General features: G+C 37.9%; 1 protein-coding gene across 3 annotated transcripts in view; it reads right to left on the bottom strand.

The window, feature by feature from the left end:
* Positions 1-21,810, bottom strand: part of pex1 (peroxisomal biogenesis factor 1) — a 54,247-nt gene that overhangs the window by 6,122 nt on the left and 26,315 nt on the right. For all 3 annotated transcript variants that reach the window (XM_028817100.2, XM_028817101.2, XM_051936154.1), the window contains 12 exons: positions 20,071-20,203; positions 19,148-19,244; positions 18,045-18,215; positions 15,885-16,039; positions 12,541-12,727; positions 9,105-9,271; positions 7,644-7,778; positions 7,453-7,517; positions 7,140-7,282; positions 6,786-6,889; positions 4,605-4,781; positions 3,750-3,980 (listed from right to left, as the gene is read on the bottom strand). In XM_028817100.2, coding sequence (XP_028672933.2) covers positions 3,750-3,980; positions 4,605-4,781; positions 6,786-6,889; positions 7,140-7,282; positions 7,453-7,517; positions 7,644-7,778; positions 9,105-9,271; positions 12,541-12,727; positions 15,885-16,039; positions 18,045-18,215; positions 19,148-19,244; positions 20,071-20,203 — 1,765 coding nt within the window. The remainder of the gene's footprint in view (positions 1-3,749; positions 3,981-4,604; positions 4,782-6,785; positions 6,890-7,139; positions 7,283-7,452; positions 7,518-7,643; positions 7,779-9,104; positions 9,272-12,540; positions 12,728-15,884; positions 16,040-18,044; positions 18,216-19,147; positions 19,245-20,070; positions 20,204-21,810) is intronic.

Raw genomic sequence — 21,810 nt, 5'->3', positions numbered from 1 at the left:
GAAGGCAGGCTCTATTGTTGGCATGGAGCTGGACAGTTTAACATCTGTGGCAGAGCGAAGGGCGCTCAGCAGGCTCCTATCAATTATGGAGAATCCACTGCATCCATTAAATAATGTCATCTCCAGACAGAAGAGCAGCTTCAGCGACAGACTGCTGTCACTGTCCTGCTCCACAGACAGATTGAGGAGATCGTTCCTCCCCCAAACTATGCGACTCTTTAATTCCACCAGGGGGGGTAAACGTTAATATTTAACATTATACATAGTTATTGTCTGTTTTTTTTCACCTGTATTATTATCATTCTTTAATTTAATATTATTTATTGTATCAGTATGCTGCTGCTGAAGAATGTGAATTTCCCATTGGGATTAATAAAGTATCTATCTATCTATCTATCTATCTATCTAAAAGACCTGTGCATTTGAGGATTGGCGACATCACATCCTCCATGCAGACCATTAAAGTCAGCAAAAACAAGGAGCTGGTCAGAGACTTCAGAGAGCTGAAGGCAGACGACACTCTCATCTTCATCAGAGGGAATGGCACTGTGAAGGTAAGCAGTTTTATTCTTCTTGCAGTGACTATTACTGATGAACTAACATACTTTTTGGCTCTGGTCAAAAAGACTAACTAATGCCTCTACTTTCACAAAATGTCTGAGGGAAGCTAAAACTTCTCCATTAATTCTAACTAGCTTCTAAAGGTGCACAGTGGAGTCCATCCTCACTAGCTGCATAACACCTTGCTAAACATAAAGCCCTAAAGTGGCTGTTTAAGGTGGCACAGAACATTATCAGCACCCAGCCACCATGCATAGTTGTTGTTCCTCCCACCTTGTTTATGTCTAATGGGACAGGAACGTTGGCACTCTCATCTTTAGATTTAGGGACAGTTTCTAACAAGTTGTAAGGCTACTGAACAGCCAATCCTAACAAAAATAATGAAGCACAGAAAACATGTACTGTATATACACTGATCAGCAAACAACATTAAAGCCACTGACAGGTGAAGTGAAGAACATTGATTATCTCATTACAATGTCACCCGTCAAGGGGTGGGTTATGTTAGGCAGCAAGTGAATAGTCAGTTCTTGAAGGCGATGTGTTGGAAGCAGGAAAAATGAGCAGGTGTAAGAATCTGAGGAACTTTGACAAGTGACAAATTGTGATGGCTTAGACAACTGAGTCAGAGCATCTCCAAAATGGCAGGTCTTTTGGTGTGTTCCTGGTATGTAGTGGTCAGTACCTACAAAAAGTGGTCCAGAAAAGGACAAGCGGTACCTCAACGACAGGTTCATTGATGTGTGAGGGGAGGAAAGGCTAGTCCATCTGGTCCGATCACACAGTAGAGCTACTGTACTCCTCTTCGTGACATCGGTATTGCCTGAGGGCAGTGGCCTCTTTCAGCAGGGTAATCTGCCTACCATACTGCAGATTTAAAGGTTTAACCCCATGTAGACGGTTGTCGCAAAATCGCTTCAAAACGCTTCCGGCCTGAATGCAGCTGAGGTGGCGTATGTATCCCGCCAATGCCAGTTGATGCACATTTGATACGTACCAAGGATCGTATTAGAAGCACTGGTCACGCCATCTAGAAGTCGTGGTGGAAACTACATCCGCCTAATGGAAGCAAAGTGTTGGCGTGGCCACGCACATGGATTTTGGCTAATTTCGAGAAATTGTCCAGATTTGTGGTAAGATAAAAATACGTACCAGCTTATTGTTTGCTTGTGTGCTATATTCAAATTAACAATCTCCACTTAATTTCAACAAAGTGTAATTGCAGACCACAGTACCTGAGGTCAGTCATGTAACGCCCCAAACATCACGAAATGCCCTCAATGTCAGTCACGTAACACCCATCACATTAGACTAGGATTAGCATTAGGGCCCCATTACACTATGGTTAAGATTAGGATTACAGGACAGTTATCTGAGTCAAAGGGCGTTTTGTGACTGACGTTATGGGCATTACCTGATCTATGTCATAGGTATTGCAGGCTGCAGCTAGACCCTTCTCCTTAATTTAGCATCTGCTTGACAGCAAAAACACAATTTTCTTTTTTTAAATAATTGTAAATAAATTTAGGCAACAAGGGGTTAAAGAGCATGACAAAGAGTTCAAGGTATTGACTTGGTCTCCAAATTCCCAATCCAATTGGGCATCTGTGGGATGTGCTGGAAAAACAAGTCAGATCCGTGGAGGCCCCACCTCTCAACTTACAGATCTGCTGCTCACACCTTTGTTCCAAAACCACAGGACACCTTCTGAGGTCTTGTGGAGTCCATGCTTCGATGGGTCACAGGTATTTTGGTGGCACAAGGGAGGCCTACACAGTATTAGGCAAGTGGTTTAAATGTTGTGTATGTATATCTGTATATATATGAGAGGGGACCCAAAAATTCCCAGGATAAGTCAATAGGATGGGAGTAGGGTGTAGTTATTGACTAGGACGCTACATATCACATGCCTACGCCTTGCTATTCAGACTGCAGAGTGGCATTGACTTGACTGAGTGTGCATTTCTGACATTTATTCTACAATTGTGTGCATAACTTCTGCAATGCTTTTCTCCAAGCCAAAAAAAGTATATCGGGTCACACCGAACATCAAATTAACAATGATCATATATGTTGACAGAGTTGTTAATAAAAGGGTTTCTACCCCATGAAAAGACTGTTAATCAGCAATATTACACTGAACTGCTGAGGCACCTGTGGGAAAGCAGCAGTGGTGTGCACAAGAGAGCGCACATGCACACATCACTGCACCATGACAGCACCGCATTGTCAGTCAAAGAGTTTTTAACCAAAAGCAATGTGGTTGTTACTTTGTACCCCCCGGATTCGCCACATCTCATGCCCTGTGCCTTCTTTATCCTCTCCAAATGAAAACTGAGACTGAAGGGAAGACAATTTGCTACTGTGGAAGAAATCCAGAAAAAAATAAAACACAAGAGGCCTGAGGCACAGTAACAAAAGATTAATACAGAAAATGTTTCAGGAAATGATGAAGCATTGGGAGAAGTGTGTTACAGGACACCTCGAGGGGAGTATTTTGACAGTGACTAAAATGCAATTGCTATAACAGGTATAATAAAGTAATTTTAACAATTCCAGGAATATTTGGGTTCCCTCCTCATATATTATACATAACTGAAAGCATATGGTATTTTGGGTATTTTTTCCTGATGTCGTATTATTGTCACAGTTCTGAGGAGACACACAAGTAAGAAGTTCATTGTAGCATGAAAGTATAACATATGTACACATGATTATAACCTTAATCCTAAAGGGCAGCCATGATGAGGCTCAAAGCTGGGCCTGATGTTCTTGCCACTAGTGCCAAGTGTGAACCACTGTGCTAAAAATATTCACAGTCAAAAGTGAAATAAACACCATGTAAATATAATAGCCATTTTATGCCAATAATCTTTTTTAACAGGGTGACAATGACAGCTCATTTACTTTCCTTTCAAACATTGTATCAGGTCATACATTTTTTTCAATTTATGAAGTGTCCCTGTGGACAGTACTGAATTACTGTAAAATTATAGATGTACATTTTTCTAGCTTCTTATGTACTCTGTGTTCCATATTCACTAAATACAGACTTTGAAAAATTATATATTTAAACATCACTGACTGATAAAAATAGCATCTTTGAATTATGCTGCTCAGTATCATGCTGCATATCCTTACAGCCCATCAGAATTTGGAGAAAATACAGCATTTTTAGATTTACTGACCAGTTCTGAGGGGGTCTTATTTCCCAGCTCTGACTCATAAGAACTGCCAAAATACAGACGCCAGATATTCTGCTGAGGGTCTTCAGAAAGTAACTCTGTAGAGTCGGGGCACATGATGGGGTTCTCCAGGGTTCCTTCTACCTCGCCAGAAGAATCATCCGAGCCACTGCTGTGGTTCAAGAAGATCATTGAAGACAGGCTGACATCACTGTCAGAACCGGAACCCAGGTCCTGTAGTGATGATAGAATACAGTACAATATTACACCAAAAATTGTTTAAAATCTTTGCCTTACTTTTTTCTCTATCAGACAATTGCATTTTTGTTTTATTATTAAGTAAAACATGATATGAACTTCTTATATCATAATGGGTTTACATACTTTAAATGAGAAAGAATGAAAACAAGCAAGGCTTTAAGCTCTATTCCTTTGCCTATATTTTCAAAGCATTCAAAACTGAACTTTCAGAAACTGTATGTGGATATATAGTGATACAGGTGCTATGGATGACAAAAAGTATGTTTTGCTGCATACTGCATGTACATAAGAATCTTACGTTCTGAAGAGATAAGTATTTTAATCAATATTTTTATGCACTAAAATGAAGGAAGTTAAAAGGCAGCTATGGTATAATAATGGCCTTTTGGGTAATGTGCTTTAAAATGCCTCTGAGCCTCACTCAACAGACATGGGATATGCATCACTTTAAAAGTTATTCAAGATGTTCAGTATTTCAGGAGCATAACCTGGATAACATTCTAGTACATGTAAGCATTGCAAACTCTAATATCTATTTAAAAAGAAAACAACTTGCAAAATTATTGTTTAAACTAAATGCTGGATAGATGAACTTACATGGAAAGGGCCTGCAGCCAGGTTGCTGTGAATTGCTTCTAGCTGGGCATTATAGAGCAAAGCCTTCAGGTCAGCCCCAGTAAAGAATTCTGTGTTGCAGGCAATGATCTCAAAGTCCACGTCTCTAGCCAGAGGTACTGAGAGACTAAGGGCTTTGAGGATTTCTAGTCGACCTACCTAAAAAGATGACAAAAGTACATTTAACAGTAGTTGAAAATGACCAACCACACGGTGATTCTGAAATACCTTGAAATGTTTCTGCCATGTTCTGCAAAACGGAAAATTTGTGTCTGACTTGATTCAGTTTTATGTCAGATTAAAACAAATGTACTATAAGATTTATTGATTGAGAATTAAAATTAAATGCATATAAAACTGCCTGTATGTTAGTAACATACATTTAGATATACCAGAATGATATATTTATCTAATATTCGGTTTACCTTCCACCAAGTAAACATTTGCTTTTGCTCTATTTTTACAATTTTGCATCGCCTGGCAAAAACCAAAAGAATTTGGCAGAGCTCTGCATGAATTTGTCTTGCATGGCCCGGAACTTTAGTAATAAATAAAATAGTGTTGCAAAATCAAAACAATCCTGACAGTCCACATGTTTTTTATTCTAATAAAGACACTTAACAGCCATGATCATTTGGGAGTTAAACAGCACCGTGTAACGTGTATTTCTTCAGAAGAACTTCCTGCAATTCTGCACACTGAAACTGACAAGGTGCCAAGAGATCCAAAGCACCTTCAAGTTAATCTGACAGGTCTGCATATGGGTGACAAATAATACATCTGTTTCACTACATCTGAAGTTCCAGATGAATGCAACTCTCAGTTCTCACAGTTGCACATTTATATTTAGACATCTGCTTTGATAGAAACCTCCTTGGCTGCTGATGTGCGCACACATGACTCTTACAATTCAGGAACCTTCTAGTTACAGCATCCAGAATGACACGGAGGTCAGGAACGACTTTAGAGAGCTACAAGCTACACAGGAACCCCTGTGTGCTGGAAAATACTTCATACTACATTTAATGAGATGAAAAATTAAAAATAATTGCATCAACAGAAATCTTAAAACTTTTCAATTATATTTTTATTTGCAGTAAAGAGATCAAGGACTTGCTCTATATGCTAAGAAGCCAACAACTTATTTTTTATTATATGCACCAAATATATCTAGCTAAGAAAAATCAAAAAACACAAAATGTGGACTTTAATTGTGTGTGCTGTGTGAATAACAGAGGTGACTGAGGCGTGACTGAACACTGCAAACATGTTAAGAAGAAGCAAAGTGGCCAGTTATGAAATAACTGATGTCTTCTTGAAAATGCTAAATAGTCAGAATGTAGCAGGTATGCCAAAACTGTTGTGCAACATCAAACATGACTTAGATAATGGCATCCATAGAGAGACAAATCCGAAACAGCAAACAGCAATGTCTTTTCCAAAATCCACTGCATATTTCATCTTAAGGAATTGGAAATGATTCAGGGTGGGACAAAAGGGGACAAACCTGAAATGATTACACAGATCACGCCAAACACTTCTTTCTTCTAAGTGAAATTGTGGTATCTCATAGTGATCCTTTTCTTTTTAGTATTTTAATAGTGAATTTATTGATACAGATAATGAATACATTGCTTAATGTATAATGTAAAGGAGTACTGTTTGAAAAGAAGGTTTTAATTTTCTTACGTGTAACGTCACAAAATGCAACTGCCTATTTTCTACTAATGTGATATTTTTAAAGAAGTATATGTTTACTTGTGTTATAAAAGAGCAGGACAGTGATTAAGTTCATGGTAAATTCAGATTCTGATCTTATTAAAGCTCTGTGGTGACTGATGTCATCATGACAGGATTTAAGCTTTAAGCTAATCATCCATCCATCCATCCATCCATCCTCCTAACCCACTTTCTGGATTACAGGGTCACAAGGAGATGACAACTATCCTGACAACACAAACAACAATGCCCGAGTCCAATCCTACATGCAAGGTCGGCCCACCACACCGCAAGGCACACTAACACACACCAACTGTATTCCTATGACTCAGTATGATGTAATATCTAAAATCTTTATCACATACCTAAAATTCACAATGTTAATTAAGTGGCTTTGAAGGTTAAGTATCAGAAAATGTTGAAATGTAAAAGCAGCCAACTTACCTGATCAGGAGGAGGGCAGTACACGGACTTATCAATTCGTCCTGGTCTTAAGAGAGCTGGGTCTATTAAGTCAGGGCGACTGGTGGCTGCCAAAACATATACACCTATAAAACAATAAAACATATTGTCGGACAACGGCAGGTCGTGTAACCAAGTGTCTAAAAAGTTAACATTATAAAACACAAAGGTTGCCAGCTCAAATCTTACAGCTGATTCAATATTGATTCAAAATTTTAAAACAGAACATTTTTGAGTAAAATGTGAAAGATAAGTAAACATCACAATTTATTTTAATTTTGTACCTTAGTATGTTACTACCTCTTGGTTTTGTACAGCTTTGTACACCAGACTCACCAGATAATCCTTCGACACCATCGAGTTCAGTAAGCAGTTGGTTAACTACTCTGTCTGTGACCCCTGTGTTGTCATGGCCTCGACGAGGGGCAATGGAGTCAAACTCATCAAAAAACAAGAGGCAAGGTTTGGCAGCCCGGGCCCTAGAGCATTGTGGGAAAAAAAACAATAATTTTAGGAGTATGTTACATCTTTCCTCTTTATCAAAAAAGACAAGACTTGAGAAGAGGCACAAGTCAAACCATCAGCTTATGCTTTCCTTAAACAAACACTACTTTATTAAAGTACAAAAAAAAAAGATCAAGATCCTCACCGACTAAAAACATCTCGAACAGCCTGCTCACTTGCACCAATGTATTTACTAAGAAGCTCAGGACCCTGAAGGTACAAAGCAAAAACGTTAATTAGTGTAAAAACACAGCAACTGATCCTGCTGTGGAATGTTCCTCGCTAAGATGACAGTTGACCAAGTATTTTCGACATTATCAGAAGATTCACTGTTACCTTAATTTTAATGAAGTTCATACCACTTTCTTTTGCTGTGGCTCCAGCTAAAAGAGTTTTTCCTGTACCTGGTGCACCATACAGCAGCACACCAGATCTGTGGCGTATTGGCAAATTGGAGAATAAAGCAGGGTACTGCAAAAAGAAAAATGCAATAAGGGAACCTGCAGCCGATACATTAAGACATTAGCATAATGACACACTTCACTCGCTCCTTAATTTATTTTATTCATTTTATTGTACTGGTGCTCTGACAAAATAGTGTGGGATAAAAGTGTGCTGACAAATGAGTGCAGAGACAAATGCACACAGACAGTGGAATTTAATTTTGTGGCTGCTTACAAAAACGATGAAAAGGTTTCCATGTATACTGAAATGTCATTAGCTTTATAGTTTGTGCCCCCTGCTTTTTCAGATATTGTAAATGCATTCCCTCCTGAACTAGAGGAATTCAAATTAAGATACGATCAGATTAATCAATGCCTGCTATGAATAATATTGACATACGGATGGGTGCCGCATTTAGACTTTTTCTAAGAGACTGAGCATAATGTGGCACTGTAAATCACACAGTTCAGTTATCTTTTTATTTAGAAGTTGTTGTGTTTTCTTTTCATTTGTGTTTAGTGTTTGTCTTTATGTTATAGGTTTTGTTATCCTACACTTTCTTTAATTGATTATAAAAATAACAACTAATGAAATACACACATATGTATACTGCATAAGCAGAACTTTGGAGTATCTAAAAAAAGCTACCAGCACTCCAATTCCAGAAAGCTTAAAAAGCATGAATCCGATTGAGACTCCAGCTTTATGAAGTGACACCTACCAAATTTGCCGTGTTTTTTATTTGTCTTCTGCGCATTTTGTCACTGTCTTCTTTTGTCCTGTGGGCCAATGTCATGCCACCAGTTTTACTACCCATATGGTAATGTGGTAGAGTAGCTTATGAAAACCTCATACCTTTTTCAGTCTAATGCCCAAAACACAAATCATAAAGTAAATTTTCACAGCCAAATTGATGGTGACTGTAAAACACATATATATTTCTGACCTCTTCTGAACAATGTGGAGGCATATTTCTGAAGAGACGCAGTACATTTCTCACCAAAGACAGGAACTGATGTGTGATTTACAGTAACTGTAGTAACAGTCAGTACAGTAACAATCCTATTGTGGAGAAGATAAGTTGAGAAAAATGGAGAGGTGAAGTAGGAAATGTTCTGAAATACCCTTCCATGACATATAGTTTACCTCCACACATTCAGATACCTATACATTGATAAAATTAAGCAAAATCCCACCAACTGACAATTTAGCTTCAGCCAAAGGAGGAAAGGCAGGGGAGAACACAAAAAGCTCAGCATGAAAAGTATCCTGGCCCAGGACTGAATCAAATGTCAAGTAAAGCAAGGGTCCAAAACCATCCTTGGTGCCTCCCTCCGGTCTTTAGTTAATTACCTTTCCTGGTAACTGAATAGTATCCATTAACAGTTGTTTGACTTCATACAAGCCACCAATATGGTTCCAGCCAATTTGTTGAGGAGTATGTAGGTTAGCATTTCTCAAAGATGTTGGCATAAATCCTTTAAGTGCTTGCTGAAAATCACTGGTTGATAAAAAGACACCTAGAGCAGAAAGATAACCAAGATAAACAAATGTCTACATAAGTATTCGTTTTAACTGTCTTAAATGTCCACTGTATACAACTGCAAACGTATGAATTTAGCAATGAAGTTTGCTGTTTTATTTGTCCTGCTGACTATGTGTTTCGGCGATTACACATCTCTGTTAACACAGTACACATCGTATTAATAGGGAGATATGCCCTATTGTTTGAACCATTGCAACTATAAATCAATTTTATTTTGATATTAACAAATAGAGCAACTCATGTCCTCGCCTGTATAACCACTTTGTTTGAATCTTGCCTTGATGTTTACTTGCTACAACTGTTGTTCGCACTGGCAGTCCTCCCAAATCCCACAGTCCTATATGCGCAGCTGTGGATGTGTGAAAGTTGCACTACCTAGTGAGACCCTGAACTGTATACACTGGTTAGAAAAGAGATGCTTGGAGTGATGGACATCTGTGGAAGTGCTCAGTACAATCAGAGAATGAATGCAAAGCCTCTGTTCATTTATTGGGGCCTTTTATTTCACTGCCTTGTCTCTCATCCTCAAACACTATTCAACCTCTTTTCGCTGTTCTGTTATTTCACCAACTAATATTTTCCATTTGCGATCTTTACACTCATTTTGTTGAGACTTTTGAATTTTCCTACTTCCATTACCTCTAACCTGCTCTGCATGTTTATCACGGGACTTGCTTTCAAAGGTTGCAAGTATGACGTAACTTGTCCATCTTGCAGGACGTGAAAGTGTTTCTCTGTCTCTCTTCCAAAGATCACGTCTCGTCGCAGGAAAAAAGTCTTGTCTCATCCCAACATTTTTTTTTATAATAGAGAGACAAGTACAATTCCTGTACTCAGACATGACCTCTGCTGTTTATCTTTTCAACACGTATTGATGCAGTGCTGTCTCGTCAACACTGTGAGCCATTTTTATACTGTATGTAGTTTTTATCATGTATTATTGTGCCTTCTGAAGTAATTCATCTACTTGCAGTCACTCATGAGTGTAGTACCGACATTCTCGGTACTACCAATACTGTAAAAATGCTGGTACTGTTATGTTTTTTGGAACTTTAGTACCAAATTAGTGCTGTAATACCGGTTCTTATGACATCCCTACTAGTACATATACGATGCAAATAAATAAAAAGAAGTACATTACATTTACAGCTCACTTTAAATTGGGTAGACTGTCAGATACAGTAGTTTACACTCAACCAAAAATTAAAGATTAATCTAGGAAAAATTTCAGCAGATATGTGGCAAATGAAGCCTGGTGTAAGTGGAAGTAAAATTAGATATAGAAGGAAAAAAAATTAGATACACAAGCATTATGTGGATTTGAATCTGGAAACTATGCCTTACCTTACTAAACTGCATTCATTGCTATCAATAACCACATGCTGCACAGAAGTACTAAAAAGTACAAATCATCCATCCATCCATCCATCCATCCTCTTCCACTTATCTGAGGTCGGGTCGCAGGGGCAGCAGCTTGAGCAGAGATGCCCAGACTTCCCTCTCTCCGGCCACTTCTTCTAGCTCTTCCGGGAGAATCCCAAGGTGTTCCCAGGCCAGCCGGGAGACATAGTCCCTCCAGCGTGTCCTGGGTCTTCCCCGGGGCCTCCTCCCGGTTGGACGTGCCCTGAACACCTCACCAGGGAAGCGTCCAGGAGGCATCCTGATCAGACGCCTGAGCCACCTCATCTGACTCCTCGAACCGCCACCTTATCGTGGTGGAGGGGTTTGCGTGTCCCAATGATCCTAGGAGCTCTGTTGTCCGGGGCTTTATGCCCCTGGTAGGGTCACCCAAGGCAAAATGGTCCTAGGTGAGGGATGAGACAAAGTGCGGTTCAAAAGACCTTCTATGATGAATAAAAAATTTGGATGCCGTTTTCCCTCACCCGGACGCGGCTCACCGGGGCCCCCCTCTGGAGCTAGGCCTGGAGGTGGGGCTCGATGGCAAGTGCCTGGTGGCCGGGCTTGCACCCATGGGGCTCAGTCGGGCACAGCCCGAAGAGGCAACGTGGGTCCCCCTTCCCATGGGCTCACCACCTATGGGAGGGGCCAAGGAGGTCGGGTGCAGCGTGAGTTGGGTGGTGGCCGAAGGCGGGACCTTGGCGGTCCGATCCTTGGCTACAGAAGCTGGCTCTTGGGAAGTACAAATCAAACTTCTTAAAATGAACAAAACACGCATGAGTCCATATCCTAAATACTATTGTGAATGAAGTTTTGATCTCCTCTTACAAGATGAATATGAACAGTGCAAGAAAAAAAATCGAAAGAAGAGCTACTATATTAATTTTATAATTGCCAGTGTGATATATGGCCAGCAGTTTATGCCGGCCAATACCCCCACGCCGCTAGATGGAATCCTTCCTGCAACATGGAGGTGCCCCGAATTCCAACAGGACATCATGGACAATGGAGTATTACTGCACAGCCCTGCTGGATACCGTGGGGGCCACAAGGGGACGCTGCAGGGAGGCACAATGATTTCTATTACAGCCTGAAAGTACTCCCTAGTAACGGGGTCGGAAGAAAGGAAGTACTTCCGGGCTGAAGAAAAAGGAGAGTTTTCCATCTGACCCGGAAGTGCTATGAAATCACATGGACTGAGGAATAGAAGCACTTCCGAGTCAAGGATTATAAAAGGACTGTGGGAAACCCCAGCAGACCGAGCCGGAGTTGGGAGGGAGTGTGACAGAGCTGCTGGGTGGAGAGTAGGATTGTATTGGTGTTTCTTGTATTATTAATTAGTGTTTATTGTTTATTATTGTGTATAGTGGAGGTGGATGTGCTTTGTGCACATTATTATATTAATAAATTAATTATTGGGACTTTTTATCTGGTGTTTTGGCATATTGTCTGCGGGTTTGGAGGTGCGACAGTGCCCCCTACAGTCACACCAGGTAAAAGAAAAAATGATTTATTAGACAAATTAAATTATAATTAAAAGCAGACATGAAAGGAATGTTTAAAATCATGAAGGAAATAAATACCAAAATATGAATAATTTTTGTCCCTTTCTACATCTCTTCCTATACCCACGCAATACACAATGCCAACTCCTATATAACAACCAGGCTGAAAATGACATAAATTATGCATAATCTGATGGCCTTTTTTTGGACATTATAAAATAATAAATTAAAGCAAATTGTAGGAAAGAGATTGTTTAACACACAACCAGCTCATTAGACAAAGAGTTTACATTTTGTTAAATGCTTGTGGTTTTTTTTAGAACTCGACAGATCCGAATACCTTGTGAAGTGCTCCTGTTACTGCTCATGTTGGCATGTACTGCTCTTTCAACAAGGACCACAAAATCAGCAGCCACAAAGCCTTCAGTTTCCTTCGCAACGGACTGGATATCGACCATTTGTAGACTTCCTTCATTAACATTGGTTTTGTTCTTTGTAACACAACATAACAATTCACTTCGCTGGACCTGGCAAGCAACATTTTTATTAGACAAGTAACAACAGTAAATCTAAATAAGATTGAAGATGCAAAAATTACAAATAAAGGAAAAAATATATTCATTTTGAAAAAGAGCTCATATAATAAAATTATTTTTACTCAAATTACACATATGCAATCATTAAAATATTAAATACAAATATTCAATAAATGATCTGTTGTAATTGTCATCAAAACAATGTAAAAATAGGGATAAATATTGGATTTGTAAAACAGATCTGGTAGTTCAACATTCACTCAAAATGCAACATCAATGCAGTAGACATTTAAAGTATAAAAAAACTGCCACTGATACCCTACCATCAGCATATGATTTTCTGTAGTGCACTAAACTGGATTCATATTAACTACCAGTGTCAATGATATTTTAAGTAGCATTAATAAGGAGGACATTTTGTTATGAACTGTGTCTGTATTGATGTTTTTCTGAGTATACGGACACAGCTCTCAGTGTGATTATACAGGGACTGAAGAGCTCTTATTTGGGGCCCCAGAACCCCATACTCTCTCAACACCATCCACAGTATCCCTCGAGGACCATGGTTATACGCCTTCTCTAAGTGCACAAAACACATTTGGACTGATTGGGCAAACTCCCATGCCATTTCCAGAATCCTTATAAGGACAAAGAGCTTTCCATGGCCTGGATGGAATCCACAATACTCCTCCTGGATCTGAGATTCCATGACTGGGCCGTTTCTAGTGAGTGTGGGACTGTGCCAGGGCTGTGCTTTGTCTCCTATCTTGTCTGTGATTTTCATGGACAGGATGTCAAGGCACAGCCATGGAAGGAAGGGGTTCCAATTTGGTGGCCTTAGAATCACATCACTGCTTTTTTGCAGATGACGTGGTTCTGTTGGCTTCCTCGGGCTGTGAACTCCAGCACCTATTGGGACTGTCTGCAGCGGAGGGTGAAGCAGCAGGCATGAGGATTAGCACCTGCAAATCTGAGGCCATTGCACTCAGTAGGAAAAAGTGGACTGTCCTCTCTGAGTGGAAGGTAAGTTACTGCCTCTATTGGAGGAGTTTAAGTTACCTTGGGTTCTTATTCATGAGAAAGGGGAAATAGAATGGTGAGATCAATAGAGAGATTGGGGCTGTGAGTGCAGTTATGCGGTCCTTATACCGATGTGTAGTGGTGAAGTACCTGAGTCAGAAGGCGAAGCTCTCAATTCAACAGTTGATCTACTTCCCTACCCTCACCTAAGGTCATGGGTTTTGAGTAATGACTTAAAGAATGAGATTGTGGGTATAAACAGCCAAAATAAGCTTTCTCTGCAGATTGGCTGGGCTCTCTCTTAGAGACAGGCTGAGAAGTACAGACGTCCTGGAGATGCTCAGAATAGAGCCGCTAACCCTTGGCATTGAGAAGAGCCAACTGAGGTGGTTCAGCCATCTGATACGGATGCCTCCTGGACACCTCCATGTGGAAGTTTTATGGGCATGACCAGCTAGGAAAAGACCCTGGGGAAGATCCAGAGCTCACAGGGAGGATTACATCTTTCAGATGGCCTGGGAATGCCTTGGGATCCCACAGTATGAGTTGGCAATTGTGGCTGGGGTAAAGGATGTTTGGGCCTCACTGCTAGGACTGCTGCCCCAGTGACCTGGCTTTGGATAAGTGGTGGAAAACGAATGAATGAGTTTGTACTTCTTTTAGAACTTGTGCTTCTGCCAAGCATGCCTAGACTGTTGAAGCAAGTGATTAAATATCAAAAATCCATGTGTTGTGATGTGAATTTTTTTAAACAAGTTGATAAATATTTTGTATGTCTTTATTTGTAATTTAGGCAAAGCAATGTAATATTAGTGTTACATTAGTGAGAAGCACTCATGTTTACTTTCCCCTTTTAGGAATGAGTGTCTTTGAATTTTACAACAGAGTTGGGGGGGAAGTGCCTCAAACCAGTTTGGCAAGTGTTTCTCTGCTAAAGTCTCTCTCATCCCCCACACAAAGCCAGGCTGCCTAACTGCCAAGCTTTACCTTAACATATGGTTTGGGGGGCAGGTGTGAAGATGTTCTATCCCCCCATTGGTCTGAAGTATGGCTGTTTGGAACTGGCATGTATCAGAAGCCCTTAAGTACTATGATGCTCTATTGGCTCTAGGAGTTGGACAGAAAATCTATAAATTTGCTCACTCTCTCACTCTTCTCTCTTACCAAACTGATGCATGAAATGAAAAGGACAACACAATGAACAGCACAGCTCGGCAGCCATATTGAGACAGGCATGCGGCCTGTTCTGAAGAAAGCTGACCACAAACGATGCCTTAACTAGAGACATTTTAAGTAACTAACAAGTCTGTGTGCTGCCTGAAGCTACACATCAACATTTATCAGGTTGTATGGTTGCCAATATTCAAATGTACTTTGCATATTGTTATTATTTATGAATATTACCAATAATACATTGTTTAAATTGTAACTTAACTCCTACTTGTCTTTTACTACACCTAATTGCCTGAGGTTATAGATGTAGAAGGGAAGGTGGGGAGAAGTTATATACTATAATACCTTATAAACAGTGGTAAGTCTGTGAGATGTGAGGCATTCTGACAAAGGCTACATATTAATAATACAAAAGGGGAAAGTAGAGCAATATATTACTCTACTGAGACAAAACACCAAGATAACGTGTTATAGATGTTGTCACAACTGGATAAAAAGAAAGCAGATCTCGTACCAGTAAAACAAGGCTAAAGGTATGCAAGTAAATGCATCTACTTATTCACATACAGCAGCTTTGTGATACTTGCATGCACATGTCTTCATTTCACTTTGTCTGAAAACTATGAGATAAGTAAGATGCATGTGTCTGATAGTTAGGTGACTATAAAACGCTGACTACACAGTATAGAGTACTGTTTTTAACGTGGAGACTGCTGCTTGTTTGAAAATCAAAATAAGAATGACAAGTACTCCAAACACTCAAGAGACAATATCAAAGAACTACCAAACAATGGATAAGTAGGATGAATTGTTTGGTGTATTTTATTATTAAAAAAATATAACTTCATAAAATAACATTTTAAAAATGCTAACATAAACAAGATAATACTGAACAAGAAAATTTTCTAATATTCTGACCACAATAATTAAGACTGTAACAAGTAACAAAAATTACCTGATTGGGTGGATGAATACTTTTAAAACACTGGAAAAAGTGTGAGCCCTGCACCATCAGAAGAGACTGGTCTAAAGAAGGTTCACTTTGACATGTAGCAATTAATGCAATAAGACTTCCATAAGCAACTGCTTCATTAACCAGGTCCTTCAAAACTTCAAATGAAAAAGAAACAATTCCACTTTTGTAATAATTCTTAGTTAATTAACCAAACATTTATCCTTCACATAAATCTTGACATTATCTCTATACTTGATGAACATTTCACTTGAAGATTAGTAATTAAGCATTTCTCTTGGCTGTATTAAACATAAAATGTATCAATAATAAGGCAATTGTAGACTGATTTACCTTTAATTATTAGAATATTTGACTAATATTAAACAATTTGGTATCAAACAATAAACTTGATAGTTTACTACTAGACAGTGTGATTCCCCACAAATATTTCTGTAAGCAGAGAAAAACAAAAATATAATGCATGCTTGAAGCTGTTTTATCTACTGCATATGTTCCCACTGTTTTTCACTATAATACAGTAAATTCAAAAAGGAAAAATGCTTCAAAGATGCTTTATTGCAAAATTGTCAACCAACAGGACTTTGCATGAATTTTCCTAGGCGCATTTGGCAGAAGCATGTCTTAACAACCATATTTATAACAGAGGCATCTTGCTGAAATATTCATGTTTTACTACAATTTAACTTGAAAACTTATTTTTACTGTTCAATATTTTTTTTCAATATTCACATTACATAAAAACATTGTATTTCACACTAGTCTAACTTTTGTGAAGATGCTATATTGTGTCAGTGTAGCTTTGTTAAAATTATATGACTGAATGGCCAAAAATGTAAACAAAATTGTTTCTTTTTTAATTTAGAGCTGTAGTAAAATTGTGCAATCACTGTGCAATCACTGTGCGTAGATTGAATTCATCCCAAAGATAACAATAATGAAGGAACAATACATGAACACAATATTAAATTTCAGAAATGAAATACTTTTATAAGAGATAGAAAAATGGATATTTGTTTCAAAAATGAGAAAAAATCTTAATTGCATTACTGTTTAACTGTTTTGTTTAATAAATATTTCATTAAGTAGTTTGAAAAATATTGTTTATTCTGTCTACTGAAATAACACTATATTCTGATAATAAATTTAAACTGCTATATTTCAACTGCACTTCAGTTACACTTGCATCAATAATAGATATATAAACAATACCCTTATACAAAGACATTTAAATGAACCAATTGCACAGCAGAAAAAAATCAATGATATACTATCTATCTGTCCATTTTAATCCTTCATTCATTAAAGATCTGCAGACTCAAAACTTATTCAGACAGCAGTGTAGGGAGGGCAGGAGCAAATCCTATGTGGAGCACCAGTCGCACAGAGCCAGTTCAGAGTTGCCAATCTATTGTGCTTTTCTTTGAAATATTTTGGAGTGCCTGAAGCAATCCAAAAAATACATACTGTAGGAAGAAGGTGTGCATTCCAAAAAGATACTCAAATTGACTTGGAATCAAGTTAACAAAATTCGGACGCGAGTACCAGTAAGACTTGCACTTTAGGAACCAAGTTACCCGAACTATTCTATAACATTTCAGCAATTATTTACTGCTCTTATGCTGATCTTTCTGATCATAACATAGGTCATTATGATAGAAATTGACAAGAAGAATTCATAATTCATTGCAGAATTATGGTTATTTGAGGGTTCCTCTACAGTGCCTCTTTCTTTTCCACGATTTGGCTTAAAAACTAATTAGCATATCGACATCTCATAACAGGCTTAAGTTTCATGTTTGGTATTTTTCCGTCCAGCTGTTTTAGCTCTAGATAGTCCTCATGAAACTGACACAAAGACACACACCCATCATCGAGATATCAATGTTTTTGGTATTAGGGGACCCTAAAACATTGAGATCTATCAAAAACCAGAGATTTAAATTTCTGACAAATCTAAAGCTTTCACTCCTTCCTCATAGATGATAGATTATGGTAGGGGAAGGCGCAAAGCAAAAATAACAATTTGTTCTTGGATCAGAAAATATAACATTATCTACTACTTTATACAGTACTTGTGAACAAACAAATTTCAAATGATTACTCAGGAAGCCTAAGTTATCACACCAAATATAATAATACCTTGTGCTATTTGTTTGCTCATCATTGCATCAGGGCTCTGCTCAAGCTCTGGAGAAGAAGCAGATCCAGCAATATGTTCTAAGTCGTCAAGAAAAATTATGGATGGTTGCCTCCACACTGCTTCTGCAAACACATCCTCCAGTTTCTTACGCACAGTCTCTACTCTTTTTCCTAAAAAAAAAAAAAGCACAAGTTTGTAAGCATAACACTTTTAAAATACATTTTCTTAAGGAGAACATTACACTGTTTTTCATTTACATTTCCAAAAGTGACTTTTCAAGGTGAAGATCAACGTTAGTAAACCGGAATGATAAATTCAGCTTGTCATGCATGTTACAATTGACCAACATAAAATAGTTAAAATAAAGTGAAAACATTAAAATAAAACAGAAACTTTAATTTATACACAGTATACCTGGAATATGTTTCACTTCAAATTAATTTTTATGTCACATTGTGTTTGTTCTGCACTTGTCAAACTGCTTATATCGGAGAGAATAAGCAGAATCATTAAGAATTTGATGAGGCTTTGATAGGACAAGGTCTGCACAGAGCCGTTCCACAGATGCCTGATCAATGCTAATGACTCTTTCTGTTGATTTAAACATTTATTACAGTTTAATTTTCTTGAACATGCACATTTCCAAAATCCTTGACTAAAGGAAAAAACACTCTGAAAAAGACATACATGAACATTTGCGCAGACTCAATCAGTTCAATGTTATCACTGAAAGAGCAATAACCTCTGGTGAAACTTCTTAACCGTAGCCATGGCACAATCAGAAAATATCAATTGATCATTAGCCTGACCACTCAAATTAAATGCATGATGTTACTTGATCATGTAATTCTGCACTTATTTTTTCTAAAAACGAATGAACTAAAAACAAAGCCCAGCACTCATTTGTGACTTAATGCATAATATTTAGCCAAACAAAAAAAAATCCCAATTTTTACTTTTTGGCTTTTAGTTTAAGAGATTTCTTCTTTGATTTTTTAATACAATGATTGTACCTCTATATTGCTCATTTGAGTATAAGATTGGCTGAATTATATGTTTATCTGTGTTTTGTTGAATAAAACAAAAAAGCTTTGTAGCTTACCTTGAAGCTGTTTGCATTCAATTACTTCTACATATGCATCTAAGCTTTCAGCAGCTTTCCTACAGAGTGCCTTAGCAAGGGATGTCTTTCCACTGCCCTGCAAAGCAAATGTCGAAAAACACCAATACCCTGAAGTTTAAAATGTAGCCAAAAACAAAAGATGAGGACATGGATAGAGCTAAAAACTAACACCAATTTACTGTTAAAATACATATGGCACGCTAAGTAAAAAGAATCTTCCTGAATCTGTAAGAGTACAGATGGCTGATAATCATGGACATTGATTTCAAAGGCTCAAATATTATTATTAATAACTATTTTTTTTCTAAAAAGCCTAATTATTTATAAACCTCTCTTGAAACAAATCACTGTGACATATATATTTTATCTGAACTTCAACTAGTATGATAAATACTCTACTAGCTGAAATACCCAGCGTTGCCCGGGAGGAAAATAAAGTGGTTTTTTTTAATAGTTTGAGAAAAATATAATTAAAAAACCCCCACAACTTTAAAAATAAAAATAAATTAACAAACAATGAAGACTCACTAATGCACTTGTATTGCGGTCTTGTATGTATGTTATCATCCAGTTGACACTCGGAACTGGCCAACTCTATTTAATTTCAAAAGCAACAGGGGCGCGGTGGTGCTCACAGATACAGAATGCTGGCAGTCACCTCCAGTTTGCCCTCTGGTGGTCATGATGATAACATGCATACAAGACCGTAAGATCACCCCCCACCCTACCCAGAAGGGGGTAAGTTAGGGTTGATTTCAGTATTTTTAGTCGACCAATGAGAAACATGTGTACCAACTTTCATGAAAATCGCTCCAGCCGTCCGGAAGTGATGCTGGAACATACATACATACATACATACATACATACATACACTGACTTTTATATACTGTATATAGATTTACCTTTGACCCAGTTAAAAGAAGACCCCCATTTCGAAGTCCCAGTGACTGAACCATGAACTCCTGAGAAAAAGGATGCCCCATCAAGCTATGAGAAATGTGTTCAAAGGTTTCTTGGCTCAGATTACCAATGCCCCTGAAAGAAAAATAACAGAAAAGGTATTGTCCAAAAGGCAAAGTGATATGGTAAAATGTGCACTGTATTTATTCATCCTTTTAACTGCTGCTCAATAAGTTAACACTTCTTTGTGAAGTCCTCTTTCTGGTTCTTCAAATTACTGCCTAAAATTAAAGTTGCTGGATAAAACAAACACTAACGTCTCAGAATCTTACCTAAAATGTTATTGCATTATGTGGTACGAGTATTGTAAAACTGTCTGAAATGAGCTATTATTTGTCTAAATAAACTGGTAGTCATCTAAAAATATTCCATAAGAGCAGTAGCCAAGCAACTCAGGAAAGCATTAATAAATGACAATACAGCTAAAAGATTAGAAAGATGTCCAACTGAAAATCATAAAGAGATTTGTGCAGTCCTATAGCAGCGTGCTGACTTACTATATCCCACTTTGGTACTGCAGTGAAATTATAGCAGACTACAAGGCCTAGCAGTGGGTTATTAAAATGGTCCAGTTTGTCACTGAACGCTTGCTTCCATTTATTTTCATCTTACATTTTAATACCTATAGAGTACCTTACTATAAGATATGGAAAAAGATGACGGGAACAGCCAAAAGAAGAAGTAGAAAAAGAAGAGAACCTTACTCTGGAATAGAGCAAACAACGCCTCCAAATCAATTGCCAAAACCAGAGAATGACATAAAAATGCATAAAGCACTTTTTAGTAATATAAAGAGCCCGTCTGTAACATGTTTTCACTTAAACTTAAAACAAATTCTCATATGAATAATATATGAATAAAACCGCATCTGGGAAAGATATTCTTGCACTTTCTCTCTATTATTAACCGTAGTGTTTCGTTTTAATGGTTAACGATTATTAAGCAACTGTAAAGGTAAAAATATTTATTATAAAAATGTAATGAAAATGATGCAAATTATTAAAAATTTTTTAAATAGATTGACTAGGATTTGCTAAAGGCAAAGAACTACTATAAATGTTCAATGTAACACACAGCTCAGCAGAATAGCACTTTCTGAGGCCTTTGCTGTCTCTGGGAGCAAAAAAGCTTTTAAAGGGAGTTGTAAGGGTTAATTAAGCACAACACTACAATCTGAGACTGGACATTTGCTTGTCCATCCTTGATGCTTCAGTTTGTTAAAACAGTATAAATATACATATATACACACACGTACACCCAATATACAGCAGGGAAAATAAGTATTGAACGCGTTAACGTTTTTCTCAGTAAATATTTTAATGGGGTATTTTAATGGGGTATTGACATGAAACTTTCAGCGGATGTTGGTAACAACCCAAGTAATCCACACATACAAAGAAATCAAAACAAATAAGTCCATAAATTAAGTTATGTGTAATAAAGTGGAATGACACAGGGAAAACGTATTGAACACATTAAGAAAAGGAGGTGCAAAAAGGCATGGAAAGCCAAGAAACCAGCTGACCTCTGTCAGTATTTAGAAAGCAATCCTGCACCCTATCAGTGCAAATTAATATCAACTGGTTTAATCCTAATTGATGACCTATAAAAAGGTTTCTCATTACCAAGGTGTCACAAAAGAAACATCTCATGATGGATAAAAGCGAAGAGCTCTCTCAAGA

The sequence above is a fragment of the Erpetoichthys calabaricus genome, chromosome 13 (genome assembly GCF_900747795.2).
Source record: "Erpetoichthys calabaricus chromosome 13, fErpCal1.3, whole genome shotgun sequence".
NCBI classification, from domain to species: Eukaryota; Metazoa; Chordata; class Cladistia; order Polypteriformes; family Polypteridae; genus Erpetoichthys; species Erpetoichthys calabaricus.
The sequence above is the reverse complement of the archived record's forward strand: the minus strand, read 5'-3'. Positions and strand labels throughout refer to the sequence as shown.